We start from the raw sequence: 23,389 nt of genomic DNA on the forward strand, positions 1-23,389 counted from the left end.
CTGCCTCAACAAGCATTTTGCTTTTTGACGTCAGGGTCGTCGTTACTCAATGATGTCAGATGGTGAGGTAGGACTTTTTGTGGGCTTGACTTGGCTGCAAGTTGATTCTAATGGATGATGGCTCGCAGCCCAAGAGTAACTTTTTTAATACATATTTTATTTTTTACTAAAATTTATAAAAATTATAAAGTTTCACTTGTTTTCATTTTTAAATTTATTTTTATATTTTTTATTTTTTAAGTAACAGTAAAAAAAGTATTGTTAACATTCTTTTAATATTAATTAAACTACAGTTAAAAGAAGTTGAACAAATAATCAGCAAAATAATTGCGACATAAAAAAAGTTATGAATTTGACAATAGGATGTGATGAAATAATAATATTAATAATGGTGAAAATTAATATGATACACTCAGTTCATAATTCAGACTGAATTATGGGATGTATTCATGTTACATGTATTATTGTATATAAATAAAATTTGAATTACGGATGAGATAAATGGGGGGTCTCTATGTTACTATATACTGTGTACAAGAGAATTGATACTGAGAAGATGAAGTTAAACATTTTTTTAACTTACAGCACATTCAGACATTTGCTTAATCACACTAATTAGTGACCATAAGGCAACTAAAATTTATATTTGAGACATTCAATATTTATGAATAAAAACACATAAAAATAATATATTTTATTAAAATAATTTATATTTCACCGTATTGTGTTTCCTTTTCTTAATCAGTAATTAATATATCTATCTCATTATTTGACTTATTTTTTATTCTTTTCATTTTTATTGTTTATTTCTTATATTTAATATTATAATATTGAGATAAAAACATTACTAAAACATAAATTGTTCTAAATGTTAATTATCCATTGCCTTTATAATACTTAAAATTCATACTATTTCTATGTGAATTATTTTTTGAAAAATTAACATCAATAAAATATTGCCTAACATCAACAGTGTCTCAACAGATTATAAATAGATATCGATTGAAAACAATAAACAAAATTAACTATAACAATTTAGCAAGATTTTACGTATCTAACATTATAAAAAGGCATTTTAAAAAAGTAATTATAGTTTTAGTATGTTATTTGAATTATCTTTTTTCAAAATTTCTAAACTGTTATTAGGCCAGCCGCGCAAAGTTATTAAAATAAGTTTTCTTAAAAAGACAAAGTTGTAAGATACTATTTTTAAATGTACTACAAAGAATATATTTTTTTGTACGGCGAACAAATTCTGCTAGTGTCGGATCAACTGATAAAGTTATAATTTTGAATATTGATTTTTTTACCTCTTCTCTTGTGAACATCTATGTTACAGAGAGAGAGAGAGAGACAGGGACAGAGACGTAAATAAATTTTTATTGATATCTAATCAGAAATTACGGTATTGAAAAAAATATTGACTTTTATATTAATTAGTTTTAAAATTATATTTATTGTACTATTTTAATTAATTGGCATTATAAAAAGTTATATATTTTGATTTTTGTAGAATGGTCAGGTAATAAAGTATTAAAATTAAACTTAATAATTTTTAATATTTTCAAGTTATATAAATTTTATTCTATTGGCAGACTTATTCTACCTAAATAACTAACTTGAGGACTAAAATTCCACAAATAAGTTACAATTTTAAAGCTGATATTTTTTGGGTCCACCAAAATTTAAAGTGGATTTTACCTTACACTTTATGGAAAGCCCATGAATCTTGTTTTTAGGCCAGACTAAGCCCATGAATCTAATTCTGATTTATCTTCTAAGTTTCCTAACCCTTCGTCCCAAGGGAAAGAGATTTCCTAGGCCCAAAGCCGGCCCGTTGGACACAAAAGCAACCACCTAGCATTGGAAAAAAGGCTTATGCTCTCGCATTCACCTCTGATTCTGAAGTTGTGAAAAGGAAAAACACCGTAACAATGAGCTTCCATCTCCTAACCAAAGCTTCGCGGCAGAGCCAAACGACAAAGCCAATTGCATTTTCCCATATACTTCCACGCTTATTTTCTCAGCGATCGGAACGGTTCGTTATTCTTAAAATCTCTCATATTCCTCATTCTCTTTATGCATTGTTTCATTTCGCTCATAAGCTTATCGTTTCGAATCCGTTAACTGATGTTACGCTAGCAGGCCTTCATTCGGCATTGCGTTCGACATCGACGGTGTCGTTTTGCTCGGTAACACCCCCGTCGGTGGTTCTCCGGGAGCACTGAGAAAATTATACGACGACGATGGTAAACTAAAAAAAAAAAAAAAAAACGCTGTTTCCGTTTCCACCATTTCTTATTCACCGTTACGGACTTCTGAATTTGTTGATCTGTTTTTGTTGTCAGGTAAACTGACAATCCCTTACGTTTTTCTCACTAATGGTGAGTGAGTCGTTACTGTAGTTTTATTTGTTTTGTTTACCACTGTTTATATGCACGGACGGATTTTTGAAAATTTCTTATTATAAGAGTGTGGTTTAATTAATGACTCATTTGAATGACCGGCCTCATAAAAATATTGTTTTTAAATTATGCGTTTTAATGTTAATTTTATCTTTGAAACAGGTGGTGGCTTTCCTGAAGCTAAAAGAGCCTCTGAGCTTAGTCAACTTTTGGGTATACACGTTTCACCTTCGCAGGTGTGTTGGAAGGGTTTCTCCATGTTCTGCAAAAACTAGATGCATTTAATATCTGAAGAACATAAAATATCATTCTTATTTATCGGTGCCCTGGGGGGAGTGGTTAAAGAAAAAAAAAAAAGATGTTTTTGTTAGAAATCATGGTAGGTATGTATTAATACATTTTTAATACTTTTTTTTTTCTCTTTTGATTTCTTAGAAGTTAGCATTTGTCAAAAACATTTGATCCTTTCTGCTTTTAGTGTTTAGGAGGATTGATTTGAAGGGTTTAGAATTATTGATTTTGGAAATATGCAGTAATCTGTATACGTGTGTGTGTGTGTTTTTCTCCCCTGCATGTGTCTCTCAATAATCCCAAGTGATTGCCTTTTCACATTGTTGCTCTAAATTGTATTGAAATTGCAGATGCTCTTCCCGTAATCAAATCTGATCGTTGTGCAGGTTTTACAGGGCCATTCAACATTTAAACAATTGGCCAACAGGTATGTGTGTGCATCTTCTGATCTGGTTGCATATGAGTATTAAATCCTGAAACGATCTTCTGGTCAGGTTGCGCATGAGTATTACATGCTGAAGCCAATAAGGTTAATATGCACTTCAGGGCATTTAGGCTATTTTGTCACATTATATTTATCTTGGAATTTTCACTTCACAGATTTGAGAACGATCTCATTGTTGCTGTGGGAAAAGGGGAACCTGCCGCTGTGATGTCTGAATATGGTTTTAAGTAAGGTTTTAAGATAACTGGTTCGTCTGATATTTTGTGAAAATGTTGAATAAGCAATTCAATGTCATTCAATGTCTAATCAGTAATCATTATGTTATTGTTGATATTTGTCTTTTCAGATATGCTCTTTCAATTGATGAATATGCATCATGCTTTGAAAACATTGATCCACTGGCTCCGTACAAGAAATGGACAACCAAGTGTGCTGCTACACAGAATTCAAAGTTTAACGAGAGTGTTCCAAGGAACGATGTCTTCTCTAATAGGGTTCAAGCAGCATTTGTAGTTAGTGACCCTGTTGATTGGAGCAGGGACATACAGGTTAATTTTGTCACTGATCCTTATGGACTGGTCTTCCTTTTATCTTTCCTACACATTTTGTGAGGGAGGTACAGGTTACAAAAATTACATGGCTTATTTTAATCCCACGGGTTAGGAAAGCAATAATATGATCAAGCATTTTAAATTGTAAGCATTGGACTTTTATTTTTTCCTCACAAAGCATGATTTATATGTAAAATTAAACAACACTACTAAACTGCTCATGCTTTTGACTTTTGTTTTTGCCTATCTGGTGGTTCAGGCCTCAAAGCCATACTCTTTGGGGATGTTCAGTCGAGAAAAATGAGCTAGTGCTAAAATACATTTATGCTTTAGATTTTAGCACCTTCGATATGATGTCATGTACACACGGTCATTTCTTGGAAAAGTAATTGACCGTGGTCTGTATTTGGGCTATTCATGGGCCATGGTTTTGTCTTTACTTCATAGCTAGATCAAAAGAAATGAAAAAGAAATGAAATGAAGAAAACCAAAAGAAGAGACACAAGAAAAGTAAACTCTACAATATATACTTGCATTCTACTAGGATCCAAAATTAAAAGAAGCAAACGACTAAGTTTGACACTTGACTTTCAAGCTGCTGACAACTTTACTAGTTTTAGTTTTATCATATTTAAATTACGACTTGGTTTGTGTTTCTGAGAGGTAAGAACAAATAAAAATACATCTCTACTTCTTTGGGATTTTAGAAGCTCTAAGATTTGATTTGTTTTTCCTGCATTGAATTGATGGATCTGTGAATGACCAATGCTTTTCATTCAGGTTCTCTGTGACATCTTAAAAACAGGAGGCCTTCCTGGAAGGAATGTTGGACCACAACCGCATATATATTTTGCAAATGATGACCTTGAATACCAGGTTGGTTGATGTTTTCTATGGTTAAGTCTTGCAGAAAGACACAGATTATATGGAACCCTTTTAAAATTCTATACTACTATACTTACTGACAAGGTCCACAAAAGGTAGACTAAGTTTCCTTCCGAACGTTTGGGCATGGGAGCTTTCAGGATTGCATTAGAATCCATCTTCAATAGGTAAGACTGCCTATTAATTAACTGTTAATGGGTCTTTTCTACTTTAGTTCCTTTAAATTGAATACTTCAATATATGCATACACTTATGCAACAAGAGAAACTATTCAAGAATAATATCAAAACTGAAGCCAAATTAGTTTAATGATATGGATGCTGATTTAATTCATATTTAGATTCTTGAGAACCTTCATGTATCTATAACCATTAAATGCACCATGTGCAGGATTCACCCTCATTCCTTGGAATATACATGTTTTGGCAAACCGTATCCATCTGTCTTCAAGAATGCAGAAATCGTGTTACAGAAACTTGTGGCATCGCTTTATAACGATTTCTATGATATAAGTCGTAATAATGCTCCATATTTTAAAACACTTTACATGATAGGAGATAATCCTGCAGTTGATATCAGAGGTGCACGACAGGTATGTCTCTTGGAGTTAGATTTCACAAGTTTGATAAGTAAAGTTATCTGCTGATAAATGGTGCTATTTATTGCATTTCAGACTGGGCATCCTTGGTTTTCTATTCTCACAAGAACTGGGGTTTTCAAGGGGAAGGAAAATCATGACAAATTTGCAGCAGATCTGGTAATTCTTTATGTTCCTCCAGTAAAATCTCATAAATACTTGTACCTTTTTTCCTCTAACACTTCCTAAGTCTTTTTTGGAATGCGGTGGTCATGGATATTTGGAACCGTAAGATACACAGAAAGGCAATTTTTCCTTCCGTTGTTAGTGCCACAATGGGAATTATTGGTAGCCCGATCAAAACTAAGATGGGTAGCAATCGTGAGTTAGACATACAGTAAAAAACCAGGATGAACAGGATTTTAATTTTGTTACCACTACTACTGCTGTTTTTTATTTTGGGTATTGGGGTTTTACACATTTTGAAAAAGGATGGAGGACCGTGATTATAACACTTGTAGAGAGTACTTGTTTTTAAGGGATTGTGTTCAAGATTATGACGCAGCTTTTGCGTCTAACGTTGCCATTCTTAAGTAAAATAATACCTTGTGGGGATTACAAAACAACTTAGCTTTTGCAGGTGGTTGACACTGTAGAAGAAGCTGTGGACTACATATTGGCAAAGGAATGCGTTTCATAGGTCTTTACATTGAAATGCTTTGATTCTTTAAGATGACATTTGAAAGTCATAGGTGATTCTGTGATATCACCAGAAGAATGTAATAATTTGTGGCCTAATCAGCCGTTCATTTAAAGCGCATACAAGTTATATCATGATACCCTGGGTGAAACTCTTTTTTCTCATTGGCTGGTTTGTCCGTATTTCTGATAGATTGAGAGCTTTTAGTTGCTTTTTCTAAGCATTAGTTTAGCTGCACTTTCTTGAGCTAGTAACTTCATTTCAATATTGGACGAGATTTTACTATAAAAAAAAGTTAGGAATCAACTAACAAGGTTTGACATTGTCAATATACAACTAAATTCGTTCAATATCAGTTTTGATTTCTAATTACGAATAAGAAAGATCGTAAGGAGAAATATAATTTATATCAATAATTTTTACGCCTGAAACAATTAATGATATCATTAGCATGCACACGTAAATAAAAGTATGAATAAAAAATGAAATTATGCAAGTTTATGAAATATATATGGATACATTACAAAATTTCATACAAACTGATTGGCTAGTTAAATATAATTCAAAATGTGTATAAATTAATTTCTTAATTATAAAACAAACAAGCCCTTGAGCACGGAAGCTAGAATTTGATTTTAATGTGCGTACCGTGCCTAAAACTGCAGAATGGATTACTAGGAATAATTTATTTGAATATTACTAGGTATTCGTGTCCTATAAAAATGGGGTTCTAAAATATAACAGATATTGACAGTAAGATTAGATAGAAAATCCAGTTAAAGTACAGGACCCCCCCTCCACAAAAATAAAAAATAAAAACCAACACTTGCTAAAATCTTAATCCACTCCTAGTATAATTGAGTCAAGAAAGGATCGAAGACTAATTTCGATAAGGAACTATTGAAGAGGACGATAGAGATTATCGAGCCAAGTTTTGAAAGGAAAATAAAGCGAGCGAATATGTGCAGATCGACAAGTGATAAAAAAAAGGTAATACTTGAGCAAAAGATAAAAATACCACTATCTGAAGACTAAAAGATTCTTTGGAGACTGAAAATTGATTTAGAATTGAAGGAATATCCTGACTGAAGCTGGGCAAAAGACGGTTATGGCCGTCTGAATATTTGAATTTTAAGATGGTTTAGCAATTATTAGCAGTTACTTAGGAATTTGTCTATATATATACATGAATGCATAACCAAAACATACACCACTTCCTCTGAACTTGAAAATACTCATCAGAACCTGCAACTGCAAGCATCCGATGAGACCGAACGGTTTTGTGAGAAGAATTAAGTACATTCTTGGTTACTTAATTAGTGTGATTAAATAAATTTCATTTTGTTTTGTTATTCTTTTGCTCTTTTTGAATAATTCTTAAAACTCAGAACAATTTTTTATCCAAAAGAAATTAGTATGAGCACCCACACATTTAGAATTTGATCACTTGCTTAGGTTGGCTCCCGAGTTTTCCTAGAGCTTTATCCAATGCAGTGTTGAAATCGTCGAAGGGAGCCAATTCCATCCTGCAAACAGAACGAACATTATATGAAATTGGTATGTTAAATGAATGAGAATGCGGGTATTCATATTCAAGAATTATTTGACCGTACTTGAATAGAATACATACTTGTATTTTAACTTTCCATCTTGTACAAGACTTAAAAGTCTGTCTATCATTCTTCTGCTCTCTTCAGCTTTATCTGTGCTCAACCACTTCTGCAACCAGAATCCCCTCAAGGAAAGATCCTGCAAATATGTGGTTCTAGACTATGGTTACATTTTAATTAACTTGATCAATATGCTATACACATGACATCTGAAAGGTTACACCACAAATATGTATATGGTATGAAATTAAGGAATCTCATTCCCAAGGTTCTGGGTCCACATGAATAATTTTTCTGGCTATTTCTCCATTCATTTTCTAATTTGATTGATCATACATTATGGAAATGCCGTTTTAAACCAAGGGTATAGATATTCTGAAATCCTCATTTCAATACTTATCTGATTCTATTATTTTAAAAAAAAAAAAAACACTATTTAGTCATCCAAGCAGACAAGTGCAGATTTGTTTGGTAAATTAAAAACTCATTTTCACCCAATCATGCAAACATCTGGGCATCTTGATATCTATATTTCATTAATTTTTCAATAAGCAATACCGCACTAGTACAGAATCCCATCACAAAAGGGCAACTCTAGAATTATGTCTTAAAGTTGTTTCCAGAGCTTCAATTAAAATGAATCTTAACAGTCTTTTTACATCACTCAAACAAATGAAGAAGTATCCAGTGGATGAATAGCCATGTTTACAAAGATGACTTTTATGGCCTGGGACCTCTGGAGAGAAGTTGCACACAACTAAAATTCATATTCACACTCTCGTTATACTGGTAGGTTACATCTTGTTTGGGAAAGTTAATAAGTTAAAAATATGGACCTATTCGAAAGTTCATGAACTCACAAATATTTATTGAGGTTAAGCCTCCCTAGCCCAAGGTTGATCTCTGTTAACCTTTCAAGAAATCCAGGATAAGAGGCCTGGCCCTGGATTACTTCACTAGTATTATCATTTATTCCCAACTTCAGCACATTCTGGCAGAATATCATATATCATAAATTTTACAGAGAGCTTTAGTTATCACATTAACTTCTTAACATGAAAGTTGAAACCTTCTCACTTCCAAGTTCTAACTGGTGCCCTTTCAGGTATACCAGTGGAAGATGCAAACTCCTCAGTCAGACAATTACCAACTCTCATGGAAATTTTGATATGATTCAACTTTATATATCTATAATTGATTATCTTTATGCTTCATGTGAATCGTTGTCAACCAAGGTATTTCAAGATTTTAACAACAAAAACTATGCTGCATAATTATGAGAGGGAAGACAATGATCAGAAGTTGCTGCCTGACCTTAAATATGAAGGATGATGTTGATACAGAGACAGGTTTTTTAGACATTCCACCATATGTCAACATAGTTCCTCCCTGTCTGCAAGGCACAAACTTTTATGAATCTTCATAATAAAGATGTAAAGTAACAGAAGAGAATGTTGCCACTCTAAAAGCCTTCACCCAATATTTCATGTCATACCTCAAAAATTTGAGAACCAGAGAAGCAGCATTGCCACCAACACAGTTAAATCCCAGTGCAGGTTCAGGTATACCACCCTACCGTGTCAATTGGATGCAAAATAAGTAACTTGAATTCGATATAAATAATAATTCTTCAAAGCAACGTTGTTTATTTGTCAGCTTCCTCAGCATCTCATGAAGGCAAGTGCAAAATTCCCCATAATAAAAGATAAAATCACATCTAAAACAAACTTCCTAACTGCTTAACCAAGGACTATCATAAACATTCATCCAAAAAACTGACATCTATCTCAGCATAGACCAAATAATAAGTCAAGGTATACCAGGAGACTCTTGACATTCTTTACTTCCAATTTGTTTTCAGTGAAAACTTCATCAGCACCCAAATTCTTGAGCCTTTCTTTTACTTCATCAATCCCAGGCCTGCAGCAAAAGTATTTGCAATGCAAAACTAAGATTCTTCATAAATTTATTATTCTTCTTAAAGGAAAGGAAAAACGGGATGCTAATCATATAATGAACAAGCCATAATCTAAAACAATACGTAGAAGCTAGCAACAAAACTTCCAAAGAATGTTCAAATAAGCACAAGCACCTGTCCCTTATAATATTAATGCTGTGAATGCCACGAGCTTTTGCAAGCTGAATGACACACTGTCCAACCATGCTGGTAGCCCCATTTTGCACAATAGCATCTCCTGTTGATACCCACAATTACAAATTCTAATCCACCCACTAACACCCTTTCCCCAAAACCGAAAAAAGAAAATTCAGCAAAGGGTAGTACCAGAGTTCAAAGTAACGCAGTCTTCAAGCATGAGTAGAGCCGTCAAGGGATTAACAGTAATGGTAGCAGCATACTCCATAGGCACACCCTTGTCTATTTTGTGCCAAACATTCTCATCCTTCACAATGTACGTCTGCCATGTCCCTGTGCCCCGCCAAAAAAATCAGTTTTCCAAGTAATAATAATAACTGCTCTTCTATAAGTGTATCCAAGGCACGTAATAAAAGCCAATATATTTTAAGATTTTATTAAAAACTAAAGAATGTAATATAATTTAATGTATTAAAAAATTAAATATTATAATTTTTATTAAAAATATTATTCATTAATTTAGTTTTTCTATTGAGTTTCTAGAGACATGTGTTAAGAAATAAAAAATAATAATTTTTAACGTATGACCTAAAACACATATTAAGGAGCCAAAATTATTTTTAAATTAAAAATAAAAGTATTTATTATCTCAAGTTCATATTCATACTTTTAAACTAATTAAAAGTATTCAGTATATTTTCCTATTAATACACATTCTTATTATATACTCAAGAACATAAGTTAAAAAAACCATTTGTGATTTATTGATTTCTTATTCCTTGGTAACATTGTAGTAATAATAATAATAATAATGGTTAACAGTTAAATGGGATAAAAAGTTATATATAATCAATTTTAATTAAAAAATATAGAATTTAATGGAACATTTTACAGGTTAAAAAAAATGAAATTAATAATGATAAAAGAGAGTATAGCAAATAATAATAATAATGATAAGAGAGAGAGAGGCACCGAAAGAGGGTGGAGAGGGAATGACCCAATCACCGGGAGAGAGAGAGGTAACCAAAGAACCCACAGAGTGAACCTCTCCAACGCCTTCATAGCCACCGACTGCAGGTGGTTGTGGCCGCACAGGATACACGCCTTGTATCCTATTGATATCAGAGGGATTGATAGGAGCAGCCAACATCTTCACACACACTTCCTTCTCTTTCACTTCAACCGCTTCGACATCCACCAATCTAGTCACCTTGTCAGGTTCCCCATGCACCTCGTACACCACAGCCTTCGAAGGCGGCGACACGACGGAGGAAGAGAACGCTCGTGTGCTTATTAATTGACCGCCGCCACCGTAAACTAACCTCCGCTTGCAGCTGAACGACAAACGCGGTGCGATCACACCCAATGATCGCAACGTTGCCATCGCTCACACCGTGTCTCGATCGTTCTTTTTCGCTTATGTTCCTCCTCAGAGACGGAAACTGCTTGATGTTGGGAACGACGTCGTTAGATACGACAGGGTATTCTAGTCCTTGGAAATGTTGGGCCTGGATTTGGATATTTCTATCTCACAAATATACAGCCCGTGTACTTTTTGTACAATGGCCCACATTAAATTTACACAAAAAATTCGGTATTTTCATTCTTTTACCACATTTTTGTAATGGGAATTTATTTTCTTTCAGCCCAAATCTTTTTTACCGGGCTTTTCAGGCTTGGGGCCGTAAAACGTGTTCTGTTTTGAACTAACAGAAGTATATTGTAGGCGTAGGTGATTATAAAAAATACACATTAAATATGATTTAAAGTTTTCAAAGATTTGTGTATAACTAATTTAGGATAAATATAAAATATAAATTGGAAGAAAATTATTTAAATTATAAAGTATACAGAATATATTGTTGGCACATTGAAATATGTTGTAGTGTGTTTTAATCTGAAGAAAGAGAAGAGTTTCCTTACGTGATGATCATTGAAATATGTTGTGTATCTTTTTTGCATGTAAATTTGGGAACTGTTCTCAAATGCAGTTTGGGAAGAATTTATGATAGATAAAAACTTTTGAGAAAGCAAATTACTGTTGGAGTAAGCAAAAGTTTGCCATCGTTTTGAATTTACTATTATAGACAATAAACAATATGTAGAGCAAATCCTTTAGAATTAGATGTTCACATGATTTTATCTCGTAAAGTTTCTAGATTCTCCCTGACAAGGGTACCATGTACCTTATCGTTTTTCGCTAGTGTGCTGGTGCATCCTACATCATGAAAGGTGGGAAATCATGTCCGAAATGCTCTTTTTTTATTTTTTTAATTGTTTGCTAACTCAGTCACATAATCGCGAATGAGTAGAATAACATTATGTTTACTTTGTTTCAATATGACACAATTGTTCGACGGATATTCAGTGTCTGACGCAACCTGCCATGGTTCTTTATAGAAATAGGTTGTTAACTTTTGGTCATCATTTCAGTAACTGCCTATGCCTGTAGCTTCTTCTTTGTATCGATCAAGCCTTGCCCAGGAAGAAGCTTGGATGTTTGTTCTAGTTCTAGATTGCTAAAATAGTCTGTTGGTGGCTATACTTTGGATATTATTGCATCTTACGTACTAATAATATTTTTCATGTTAGGATGTAAATACAGTATAAATGTGTACCAGTTATTGTTGGCTGCAATGCTGTCTGTGTGTAATCCAATGTCCTAGTTGTTACATTGGGGGTTAATATTTTATGTTTTATTCGAGATTTTAGAAGAAAAAAAGAAGTTTGGACTAAACGAAGATGGTGAAGACAGAAAGAAAAGAATTAAATTATTATACTATTTTTTTTTTATAAAAACTTCTCTAAAAATTTATCAATACAAAATCTAAGTATATAAAACCACTTGATTTTAGCGGTTAAAATCAATATTTTTTTTAATGCTTTTTGGGTATTGCCATAAAGTCCCTTAACCCTAACGCGCAAACTGAAACAGTCCCAATGATCCACTTTAAATGGTTGCAGTTGCAGACCAACGAATTACGCTGGAACTTCATAGGAGACATCTATCAAAAAACAATTATTACGAAAATATTTATTTTAGTATTTAAAATTATAAACGTTAATTAATTTAATCTTTAACTTTATAAAATTTTTTATTTTAGTCTTTGAAGTTTTAAAAAATATTTTTGAAAACACATAATAAAAATTATTTTTTATTAAAAATATAGTATTAAATAGTATCAGTTTATTAAATTTTATATTTTTTTATAAAAATGTATCATTTACAAAATTTATTATATTTTTTTATAAGTGAAAAGACGAGAATGAAATTAATAGATTTTGTACAAATAATGGTAAATCATTTGTGATCATTTTATTTTATTTTATTTTATTATGAACTAGTGATAACTTTTTTTATTAATATGACAAAATAAAAAATCTTAATGAGATCATTACCGAGCCATGTTTACCTACTTGAGGACAGATTAGGAGATCATTTAGATTGATACCTACTTAGTGATCCTAAGCTTCAGGCCAAACTTCTTTGGTGTCTTTAGCACCTTACAGCTTAGTGCCAGATGTCATAAACACTTATTTCTTTATTTTCCATGGCAGTGTAGGACATTGATTGTTGTCAAGGCTCGAGGGCATGCGCGTTCTTAATTTCTCATTGTTTAATGATAAGTAGTATTGGTTTCAGTCTCACTATGTTATAGCTCTCTAATATATATATAATTTTTAATGTGTGTCTAAAAAATGTATTGAAAACATTAAAATAGATTTTAAGATAATAAATATTTTTTTAATAAACTTTTTAAAATTTTAACTTCAAAAGGTGTTAATTTTTATATATATAAAAAAAAAACATGAATTGTTGGATTCCAGCAAGTTGACATGCACAATTTGCTCTAGCTAGTATATAGCTGAGGGGAACACCACAGGGAGGACATAAAGAAAATGAATAATAAATTAGGTCATCTTCAACAATGTGGCGTTGTTCATGGTGCGCAGGCACTTCTTTTAGTCAAACTTATCGTCGTCAACTTGGCTCTATCTTTTAAACGATGGTGGAGAATCCGTTCCCCCAACATGCTACATAGCCAAAAAGTTTCAAGTTTTGGCTTCTGTACCCAACTATGCACTATTGTCACTTTCGTGGGAGTGATTTATATTGAATAGCGTTTCAGAAGGACAACATTTTATATGTAATATTTTAAGGATTTTAGTATTTTAATTAACATTTTAATTTATTTTAATAATTTTTTTGGCCGTAGATATCCTCCAGTTACATAGAAATCAACACGTGTGTTAAGTTTTTCTCATTGTAAGAGAATTTATAAACTTTTACAATCATGTCAGATTGGATCATAGCATGATATCTTTGTTGTGGGTTACTTACGTCTGAATCCAATATAATAATATATCTACGTCATTTGCACACTATTTTATCTTTTACTCTACTGGTGTATAAATTAACTTCAATTATGAATTATCTTCACAAACACACTATTTTTATCACCAACAATTTTGTTGTTGTGAACGAGGATGCAGAAACGAAGAAGAGATCACACTAAACAAAACTTTTTTATTGACACATTTGATGAGCATTACTCTTTAAAAAAACAAATACAAATTTTATTTTTTTATTTGAATAAAAATATACAAGTAATTTAAAAATTTTAATAAATGTTTACATATTATTGCTTATTGTTTAAATCTTGATTTTTTTTCATTAACGTTTAAAATCATTTACAAATACTTAAATTTTATATATAAAAAAAATGTTACTTGGTTTTATATTATATCTTTCACTATTAGTAATTAGTATTTTACCTATTTATTGTCTTTTACCAAACAAACATTAATTCTTAAAGGCAAAAGAACGAGATAATTATTCATTATTTTATAAAATAACAATAAAAAAAAACTAAAGTATCAATAAAAAATAGATAAAATATTAAACATATTTTTTAAAAGTATGCTCAAAGATACATAATAAAAAATAATATATAATATTCTATTAAAAATTATAATATTTAAATATTATCAATATATTAAATTTTGTGACATTAAATCAATTTTAAATTATAGATATAAAATTAACTAAATCTAAATTTATATCGTGTCCTTTAATTTATTGTCAAAAGTTTGGGGTATGAAGATGAAATCAATTGTCACCCAAAATCTGACATAAAATTTAATGGATTTAAATATTTTTCTGGGGAAGCCATTTTAGGAGCCCTAAAGGTGCTGCCCCTTACTTAGGAATTAGGGTATTTCTTGGTGGGTGAAATAAGAACTACCAAAATACTAATACTCATTACTGAACACAAACTCATATAGCGTGCCCTTGTTTTCTTTAGTTCTACAGATGCTTCGATTAACGTTAAAACAATTTTTTTCCACGTTTGCATGACTTTTCAATTTTATACTGATAATATATATTTTTTAATTTAAATACATTATCATAAATATTTTTATATTAATTTTTTTACATAATTATAATTTTAATAACAAATTTATAACAGTAAAAAGTATCTATAATTGTTTGCGATGTTATGGAACCAAGTAACTAGCAATGACTAATAAATGTAGCACTTAAATACAATTTTTATTTCAAATTTTTATTTAATTTTTAAATGTAGCACTTAAACTAGTCATCCGTTGGTCTATGTTATTTATTTGTAAATTATTTTACTAACTAAATCAACAAAAGAAAAAAACAAAAAAACAACACTTTTATTCATTCATATCCCTTGGTATCATCCAAACTTGAAAAGGCTAAACTTTAGTGACGTGTACGATCTTGTCACCTTCTGTGTCTTTTAACAACTATCGTCACATCGCAATACCAGATAAAACAGTCATCACGATCAACTAACCACTAATCTACATTCTTCGAACATTTTTAAATTTTTTATTTTTTGTAAATTTATAAATTTATAATTATTAAATTCTGCATGTTTAAAAAAGCAAGAACATGTGTTTTCATGAGATGTTTATTTTATATAAAAACATTAAAACAATATATAAAAAGATATGACAAAGTTCAGGTTCCTTATTTTTGTATGTCTCTTTCTCCCTCCCCGCTAACGAAAACCTACTTTACTCTATAAATTTCTTGTCTTAAAATAAAAAAGTTCATATTAGTCACGCAATATTGTTTGCTTTGTTGTCCTGATAAGTGTGGATACAATTAAACAACCTTTTCCTAATCATGCTCCATCATTGTTTTCCCTAATTTTAAGTCACACCTTTGTGGCTAATGTAAACTGCGGAACTTTCTAGATTTCTCATTCTCCTTTGTTTTTGGTGCACCGACCTCTTTATTTTACTGAATAATTTTGAATCTTCTTATTTTATTTTTATTTTTATGCATCTTCCTAATAAATAAATAAGAATGTTAATTATGATTCATATTTTAAAGACAATATATATAATATCTTAGTTTATAAAATACGTAAAAAAAATACTCAAGTAAACAGAGAAAATAAAGTTGTATTTTATTTTACTTTTTTTTAATACATGTTCGGTGTCATGTGTTAAGAATAACAAAAATAAGAATTTTTATTAAAAATTCTAATATTTAACATTATTTAAATTATGTTTTCTAAAGTTAATTTTTTATTATATTAAAGAAAATCGTTAATTTTGTTTTAATGGTCGTGACCATGTCCTTATTAGTGTTAACTGATTAGACGTTTGCGCACTTGGTTTGTGGGACGGCCTAGAATAAAGCAAGATGGATTAGTTATTTGGTTTTTGTTTGCGTTTTCGTTTTCGGTGAAGACAAATTATATACAATACATGTATGTTACGTGGAATGGAATCATTTGTCTCTAGTTCTTTAGCAAAAGTTTATGAATGCTATGTGTCTTATTTTTATTAAATAAAAAAATGAATACTGTAATATTAACAACTTTTGATTATTCTTATAACCATTTCCCCCTTAATTTGCAAATAAAAAAATGACAGCTTTGAAAAGTTAGAGCCATGTTGATTAAAAATAAATTCTAAAAGTACTTAAAACAAACCATGTAATCTCAATTTTAACTATCAATTACTTTCATGAAATCATTATTTTTTAATTCTCTTAAAAACTATTTATGTATAAATAAATTAACAATTTTATTAATCTTAACCGTTAAATTTAAACTTAAGAATCTAGGAATAGTACTTTTCAAAATTAAAATACACAGCATTTATATATAATTTGAAAAATCTCAAGGTAATAAATAATTTTACAATAAAAATATAATGTTTAATTATTATTTTCAGTTCTGAAAATTAAAATTAATAATTTTCATAAACCAACATATAAATACTAAAGTATTTTTCATAAAAACCAACTTATTTTTCATAAGAACATTTTCATTACAGTGTTTATTATTATTATACAATAATTTCATAATTATATTAACAATAAAAATGTTTTTAAAAAGTAAAATGACAATAATCAATCTTTTACATACCTATGTGTGTGATATCATTAAATTATTAAATTGATTGAAAATTTTAATTATAGCATGTGAGCTTGAATAAGATTTTTTTTGAAGAAATTATAATTGTATAAGTCAAAACTTATTTTTAAATAATTTATATTTGTTTTTTAATTTCAAAAAATACTGTATTTTCGTTTAAAGAATGTTAATAATTAGATTAAAAAATGTCAATAACTATCATTGAAATACTAATTAAGGAAATATCATGAAAAATTATATTATTCTTAATTCATATTTTAATCAGTGTCGTCGAAGTACTTATTATTGAGCAAGAGTATTATTATAAAGAAACACGTCAGTGACTCAGTGTGGAATGTGTGAATAAAAATCTTATTGATTAAATTTGCAGCTGTTAATTTCTTATTTTCCTCCGAGACATTGTCGAGTCCCATAATACGTGTTTTTCTACTCCTCAAATTTAAGTCAATTTTTGCATATGAAACAAAAATAGACACACATTTTTTTTTTATAATTTGTTAACAACGACTAATTAAAGCTAATTATAAAATATAACCTTGGATATGGGAGTTAAGAAATGAAGTCAGGGGGAGAGTTTTTTTTTTTTTTTAGAGGAAAACAACTTTTAATTTAGTTTTTTTTTAAGAGAAAATCTCCAAATGAAGTTTGCATAAAAAGAAGGGAGAAAATTTAGGCAGTATTTTACTATATATATTCTTATAAATATTAATAGATGAAATATAAAAATAATTTTGACCGCACTAATTACCTTGAAACATTACAGTTCTCAATCATAATTTTGCTATCAAAAGCAAAAATCTTTCATTGTACAAATTTATGGGATTTGAGTATAATAAATTATATTTTATAATTCAGTGATGATCATTTATTTTTATGAAAAATTTTATATTTGTCATAATATAATAATGATTTTCATATTTCTGTAAATGACAATTTAAAAATATATGCAACTATAAATCCAAATAAAATCAACCCATTCTTTATTAGGTTTGCTCAAATTTATTATTATTATTTTCATATTCAAACTAAATCAAACCGAATCACGTACAATTTTAGAAACTATATTGAAAGCATATTAATAATATTTTAATATAAAATTTATGCTTTTAATTATTTTACGATTTAGGTCATTGATTAGCGTCTCTCGTTAATATTTCCTTATTTGAAAAAATAACACCTAAATCCACTGCTTTTATTTAACCAAAAATAAAAATATTTTACAGTAAATTTTCATTTATGGTTCAAAGTTAGGGAGTCAAGTTAAGATAAGAAGAAGATGAAATATCTGACACGATATCCAACTCCAAAATTCACAACCTACTATTCAAGTTTTATGACAACTTTATCCCTCTATCAACGCGTTAAGTTATTAATAGGAGCACTGATTCAGTGTTGCCAAGCTCACATAAAAATATCCATCAATTAGTTTCCTCCGTTACAGCTTAATGGCTGGAACGCGTGGATCATCGTTGGAACAGACACACGAACGCAAGAATAGAAGCCGCATGCGCGTAACCAACAGGTCCCACTCCACACGTCATCGTTTCGACGTTGCAAATCATTCTAGACGTTGACTACCATTTAGTGGGACAATCGAACGGTAAAGAAGGCGCGTACTTTAATTAGGGCGTGCAAGCGCGTCATTTGAAGGAGAAAGATATGTTTGCGAACCAGCTCGCACCAAATCGTTGAACTTCAATTAAAATTCGCCACGTCATTGAAACAGAGTTTGTTAATTGTTAACACGAAGTAGCAAAGAAGGTTTTGTGTTACAGTGAACGCAACTGAACTACCCAAACAACCCTTCGTTGGGTCATTCAGTTCCACGTTTGCAACCCACCACATCTTTTATGGCGAAAAGACAGAAAAACCCTCGTGTCTTTCTCGTGGCTTCTTTTAATTGGTAACATAGAACATTTGATTTACGATTCATGTCCACCTCGTAGCGACCCAGAATATATTAAAGCACCCAGAAAGGCCACAGCATGAGGATCCTGTTTCCCTTTCTCTCTCTCATTTTCTAACACAGTTTGTGACACTGTTTCTGCTGTGTTTTTTCATGTTTGGGGTCTTTGTTCTGGGCTTTTCTTTGGTTTAAGCCTGAGACAGAGGTAACAGCATGAGTTGCTTTGGTTGGGCAACCAAATCAAGCAAAAAATCGAACAGTAGCAACAACGAGAAGCCCAGCAATGTCACTGCCGTTGGTAAATTTCGCCAATGGATCTTTGTTAGTTAATGTTCTCATGCATTTTAGTAAGGCAGAGATTAAACAGGTTCACGCTTTATTTGTGATCGTTTTCAATCTTATGGCTCCTTGTTTTCTCAGTGATCGTTGTTTTCAAAATATTTAGATAAAAATGAAATTTTGGACGTGGGCTTTTCCTTTTTTTTTTTTGAAAACAACGATCAAAGTTTTTTTTTTTTTTTTTTTGGGGGGTGGGGTTGTGTTCAACATGTACCAAGCCTCTCTGGGTTTCTTTTCTTCGATACAAATTGTTGACTGCTTTTTGTTCCGTTATGGAAGCATTTTCCCAGGAAATTTTGTAACTTTCTGTCATATGAAAAAATAAAATAAAATTAAGAATTTGGTTTATGTTTGATTTCAGTTTAATATTTCATTTTCGGTGGTCAACAATAACGTTCGAGCATGACAATTTCTGGTGTCTTAAACCCCTCTCTCTAGAAATTTTTGGACGAATTTGGACTTTGATGTAATATTTTTGAAGGCTCGAATTTTTGTATTTAATAATCCAAAGTATGGGGAGGTTTCTATGTTGCTTGAATCTTCCAATCCATAAGTCACACTGGCCCTTGTCATTTTGTGTTTTTATTTCCTTTTAAATTTTGATTGTTGTTTGGTTTTATTTATGGTTTCCTAGGATGAGTCGTTTTGTTTGAACTCTCTCCCTCACGTGTTCTTTGTTTTGTATGTTTGTTTATATTGTTTTGCAGAAAAAGTCAAAGTTGATTTGAATGTGAGCGGTAAAAAAGAAGATAATTCAAAGTCTGATCAACTGTCTCTAGATGTGAAGAATTTGAATTTAAAAGAGGAGTCCAATGAAGAAAAAGTTAACAATTACAGGGCACAGACATTTACTTTTGATGAGCTTGCAGCTGCAACAAGGAATTTTAGGTCGGATTGCTTTTTGGGTGAAGGCGGGTTTGGCAAGGTTTACAAGGGGCACATAGAGAAAATAAATCAGGTTTGTTTTAAATGGGTCCGTAAAAAAATTAAAATAATAATCAAATCATCTAACCATTCTAATCCTGTTATTGTCATGTCTTTCATATTTATACCCTTTTCATTGGCATCATGGTTGTTCACATGCTTATTATTGGTGAGGTTAAGGCTTGTTATTGTTTATGTAGGTTGTAGCAATAAAGCAACTGGACCCTCATGGGCTTCAAGGAATTAGGGAATTTGTTGTTGAAGTTTTGACACTGAGTATGGCAGACCACCCTAATCTGGTCAAGTTAATTGGGTTTTGTGCTGAGAGAGAGCAGAGGCTGTTGGTTTATGAGTACATGCCATTAGGATCTTTGGAAAATCATTTGCATGGTATAGTATGTTATACTAGTATTTTTTTTCTTAAGGTTGATTGGTTGAATAGAATATACTGTGTCAACAGTGTTCTTTGCCCCCATTGTTTATATTTTTCATATTCTTCATTCTCTCAGATCTTTCACCTGGTAGAAAACCACTTGATTGGAACACAAGAATGAAAATAGCAGCTGGTGCAGCTAGAGGTTTAGAGTATTTGCATGATAAAATGAAGCCTCCTGTCATATACCGTGACCTGAAATGCTCCAACATTTTGTTAGGCGAGGGATATCATGCCAAGTTATCTGATTTTGGTTTGGCAAAAGTAGGCCCAAGTGGTGATAAGACCCATGTATCAACAAGAGTTATGGGAACATATGGGTACTGTGCCCCAGATTATGCTATGACCGGTCAATTAACATTCAAGTCTGATATTTATAGCTTTGGAGTTGTTCTTTTGGAGATCATAACGGGCAGGAAGGCGATTGACCATACAAAACCTGCTAAAGAACAAAATCTAGTTGCATGGGTATGTCAATGATATTTTACTGAACTCGGTTGGTGGAATCAACATTTTTCTTATGCTACTATAGATATATCTTGTCATTACGACAATAGAGTATTCAAATTAGCTAAGATTCTGTTGTAAGAAAATTTGATGAGGTACTTCATGCACAAAACAAATTGCATTTTCTTCTCTAGCTTTGCAAACAAGTGAACTGTCACTATAGCTAAATAAATGCCCCATTATTTTTGTAGTGCTTAGTTGTTTCAGATCTTCGTAGAAGGCTTAATTTCTGGTGCATGCATTGTGTTGAAGTTGAAAACCTTGACATATACGTGTTTATTATTGATTTAAATGCAAAACTTTCTAGTACCAAATTGTAAAAGTACAAGCATGACATATAATCGAAGATTGTTCTTTTGAGCTCATTTATTTTGGTTGCCATTCTTCAGTAATGCTGCTGTTTATTTACAGTGGTTATTCTGTTGTTGGATAATGTTGTGTACATAGAGTATGGATAAAACCCAGGTAACCATTATGTGCTTAGAGACATTAATTCATTAAGCTTCTTGAACATCTTCGTTAGCACAGAACACGACTTTTCAACGAGTAAGCTGATGAAAATAAAAGAGAATTTTCCGTTTTGAAGGTTGCTGATTTTTGTTTTACTAACAAGTTCCGTAAATTGGCAAAAATTTCTATTTTTTCTTCTGAAATCACTACCTTAAAATGCATGTATTATGTATATTTTTTTGCAGGCAAGGCCTTTATTCAAAGACCGAAGAAGATTCTCGGAGATGGTTGATCCATTGCTTAGAGGTCAATTTCCAGTGAGGGGTTTGTACCAAGCTCTTGCTATTGCTGCTATGTGTGTTCAAGAACAGCCTAATATGCGGCCTGGTATAGCTGACGTTGTTACAGCTCTAAATTACCTTGCATCCCAGAAATATGATCCTCAAAGTCATCCAGCGCAAAGCTCTAGAAAAGGTATACCTTCTCCAAGAGTGAGAAGTGACGCTAATCATAAACGTGTTGTTAGTAATGGTTCTGAGATAGAATATAATCCCGAAGTTCATTCAGTACAAAGTTCTTCTAAAGTTTCATCTCCGAGGGTGAGAGGTGACATACATAGACGAAATGTTAGTAATGGTTCTGAGACAGATAGCTCTGGAAGTTAGAAAATTGAAGTGTTTTTGGATATTCGTATTGTGAAATGCCTAGTTATCCAATTTTCCTTCATAGGAGATAACTGGTTCCTCTTCAATTCTGAAGCCTGAAGTAAAGAAACAATATTCCCTTCAGTTTCCCCCTCTTCTGTATACATGTGAAGTGGCTTTTTCTTGTAGTTAAGATGCTCTGCTATGTAGGTGTTTTTGTTTTGGCCCATCTTTTAGAATTTAGTCTCAGCTACAATAAATGACTTTTTGATAGTCATCTTAACTGCAATGCTTTAGCCACCACTATCTATAGACTCTATATGCCAACTGTTTGAACAGAATGATATATGTTAGCAGTTTAAACCACTTTTCCAGCAGAACCTCTGCTGTTGAAGGAAGATCAATGTGGAAGTGAAGGCATAGAAAAGAGGGTGTGGAGGAGCTGGAAAAGAATTGATAAAATAATAAAAAATTCTCCTGTATTGGTTGAAGTCTGCTAATAGTTTAGACAGGATTATGAAATTACATGAATGAATTTCCTTGAAATGGAATGACTTATTTTATGTTTATATAAAATTTATTACCAGATGTAATGTTATGTTTTATCATATTAAAATTATATTATTTAAGTTACTTTATATTATGATATAGTATATATTTGTCAGAGCAGCGTACAATCTGTTGCATTTATCATGTAGTATTGGGCATGACCATACACGGGGACTGTACTATGTGAGGGCGTGAGTGCATGGAAGGAATTAATTTTGATAGTGGTCGATGTTAATATTATGCTTATAACTTTTTTTGAGCACTTTTTGATAGTGTAAAATTCATGAGATTTGAGGTAAAGATGGGTTAGGTAGGCATGATCTTAAAAGTTTGAAAATTTATTTAAAAACATTGTTTTAATAGGCTATTATTGGGCCTAAAACTTAATATAGGACAACAAGCTTAAATTTTTTAAAAATCTATAACTATATATTTTTAAGATATTACATTAAAAATTTAATACATTTAAGTGTTATGTTTACTCAATTAACTAATAAAACAGATTATTAAAGGCTTAAGGAGTGTATTGTTAGGAATTATATTATATAAATATACGTGAATGGTGAAAATATTACATTCAATTAAAACTAATCTTCTCTTATACATGTGTTTTTTTTAAGCATGTTTCATATAAAACGTGTAGATAAATAATAA

The 23,389-nt window shown here is 31.3% G+C and overlaps 3 protein-coding genes across 4 annotated transcripts; 2 read left to right on the top strand and 1 right to left on the bottom strand.

Moving 5' to 3' along the window:
- Positions 1-1,907: 1,907 nt before the first annotated feature.
- LOC113854803 (uncharacterized protein YKR070W) lies at positions 1,908-5,986 on the top strand. The gene is made up of 12 exons (XM_027486038.1): positions 1,908-2,038; positions 2,146-2,249; positions 2,349-2,384; positions 2,568-2,641; positions 3,083-3,123; positions 3,297-3,368; positions 3,488-3,689; positions 4,473-4,568; positions 4,677-4,744; positions 4,968-5,169; positions 5,251-5,334; positions 5,795-5,986. The coding sequence occupies exons 1-12, from the start codon at positions 1,935-1,937 to the stop codon at positions 5,852-5,854; spliced, it is 1,143 nt and encodes a 380-aa protein (XP_027341839.1). The 5' UTR covers positions 1,908-1,934; the 3' UTR covers positions 5,855-5,986.
- A 596-nt stretch (positions 5,987-6,582) lies between these two features.
- Positions 6,583-11,017, bottom strand: LOC113854804 (enoyl-[acyl-carrier-protein] reductase, mitochondrial). The gene is made up of 8 exons (XM_027486039.1): positions 10,532-11,017; positions 9,749-9,892; positions 9,557-9,659; positions 9,285-9,384; positions 8,960-9,036; positions 8,779-8,857; positions 7,485-7,603; positions 6,583-7,380 (listed from the first exon to the last, which is right to left on the bottom strand). Exons 1-8 carry the CDS (start codon positions 10,941-10,943, stop codon positions 7,287-7,289), a joined length of 1,128 nt encoding a protein of 375 aa, XP_027341840.1. The 5' UTR covers positions 10,944-11,017; the 3' UTR covers positions 6,583-7,286.
- Positions 11,018-18,907: 7,890 nt separating this feature from the next.
- On the top strand, positions 18,908-22,582 carry LOC113853712 (probable serine/threonine-protein kinase PBL7). Of its 2 annotated transcripts, none has more exons than XM_027484260.1 (5): positions 18,908-19,187; positions 19,936-20,186; positions 20,353-20,542; positions 20,662-21,053; positions 21,788-22,582. In XM_027484260.1, the coding sequence occupies exons 1-5, from the start codon at positions 19,103-19,105 to the stop codon at positions 22,205-22,207; spliced, it is 1,338 nt and encodes a 445-aa protein (XP_027340061.1). In that variant the 5' UTR covers positions 18,908-19,102; the 3' UTR covers positions 22,208-22,582. The 2 variants fall into 2 exon arrangements, 1 of the variants encoding a protein (XP_027340061.1); XR_003502689.1 differs by lacking the exon at positions 21,788-22,582 and adding an exon at positions 21,416-21,773 and having other exon boundaries at positions 18,937-19,187; positions 20,662-21,139.
- Positions 22,583-23,389: the final 807 nt, after the last annotated feature.

Source organism: Abrus precatorius, unplaced genomic scaffold (genome assembly GCF_003935025.1).
Source record: "Abrus precatorius isolate BTA unplaced genomic scaffold, Abrus_2018 Scaffold11, whole genome shotgun sequence".
NCBI lineage: Eukaryota > Viridiplantae > Streptophyta > Magnoliopsida > Fabales > Fabaceae > Abrus > Abrus precatorius.

Excerpts from the sequence above, each read along its gene's own strand:
- LOC113854803 (XM_027486038.1), top strand. The coding sequence starts at position 1,935 with ATGAGCTTCCATCTCCTAACCAAAGCTTCGCGGCAGAGCCAAACGACA. Across the intron at positions 2,250-2,348 it reads AAAATTATACGACGACGATG|GTAAACTGACAATCCCTTAC; the intron begins GTAAACTAAAAA and ends TTTTGTTGTCAG. Across the intron at positions 4,745-4,967 it reads TTAGAATCCATCTTCAATAG|GATTCACCCTCATTCCTTGG; the intron begins GTAAGACTGCCT and ends CACCATGTGCAG.
- LOC113854804 (XM_027486039.1), bottom strand. The coding sequence starts at position 10,943 with ATGGCAACGTTGCGATCATTGGGTGTGATCGCACCGCGTTTGTCGTTC. Across the intron at positions 9,893-10,531 it reads TCCCTCTCCACCCTCTTTCG|GGACATGGCAGACGTACATT; the intron begins GTGCCTCTCTCT and ends GGCGGGGCACAG. Across the intron at positions 7,604-8,778 it reads CATCATCCTTCATATTTAAG|GATCTTTCCTTGAGGGGATT; the intron begins GTCAGGCAGCAA and ends ACATATTTGCAG.
- LOC113853712 (XM_027484260.1), top strand. The coding sequence starts at position 19,103 with ATGAGTTGCTTTGGTTGGGCAACCAAATCAAGCAAAAAATCGAACAGT. Across the intron at positions 19,188-19,935 it reads CAGCAATGTCACTGCCGTTG|AAAAAGTCAAAGTTGATTTG; the intron begins GTAAATTTCGCC and ends ATTGTTTTGCAG. Across the intron at positions 20,187-20,352 it reads ACATAGAGAAAATAAATCAG|GTTGTAGCAATAAAGCAACT; the intron begins GTTTGTTTTAAA and ends TTGTTTATGTAG.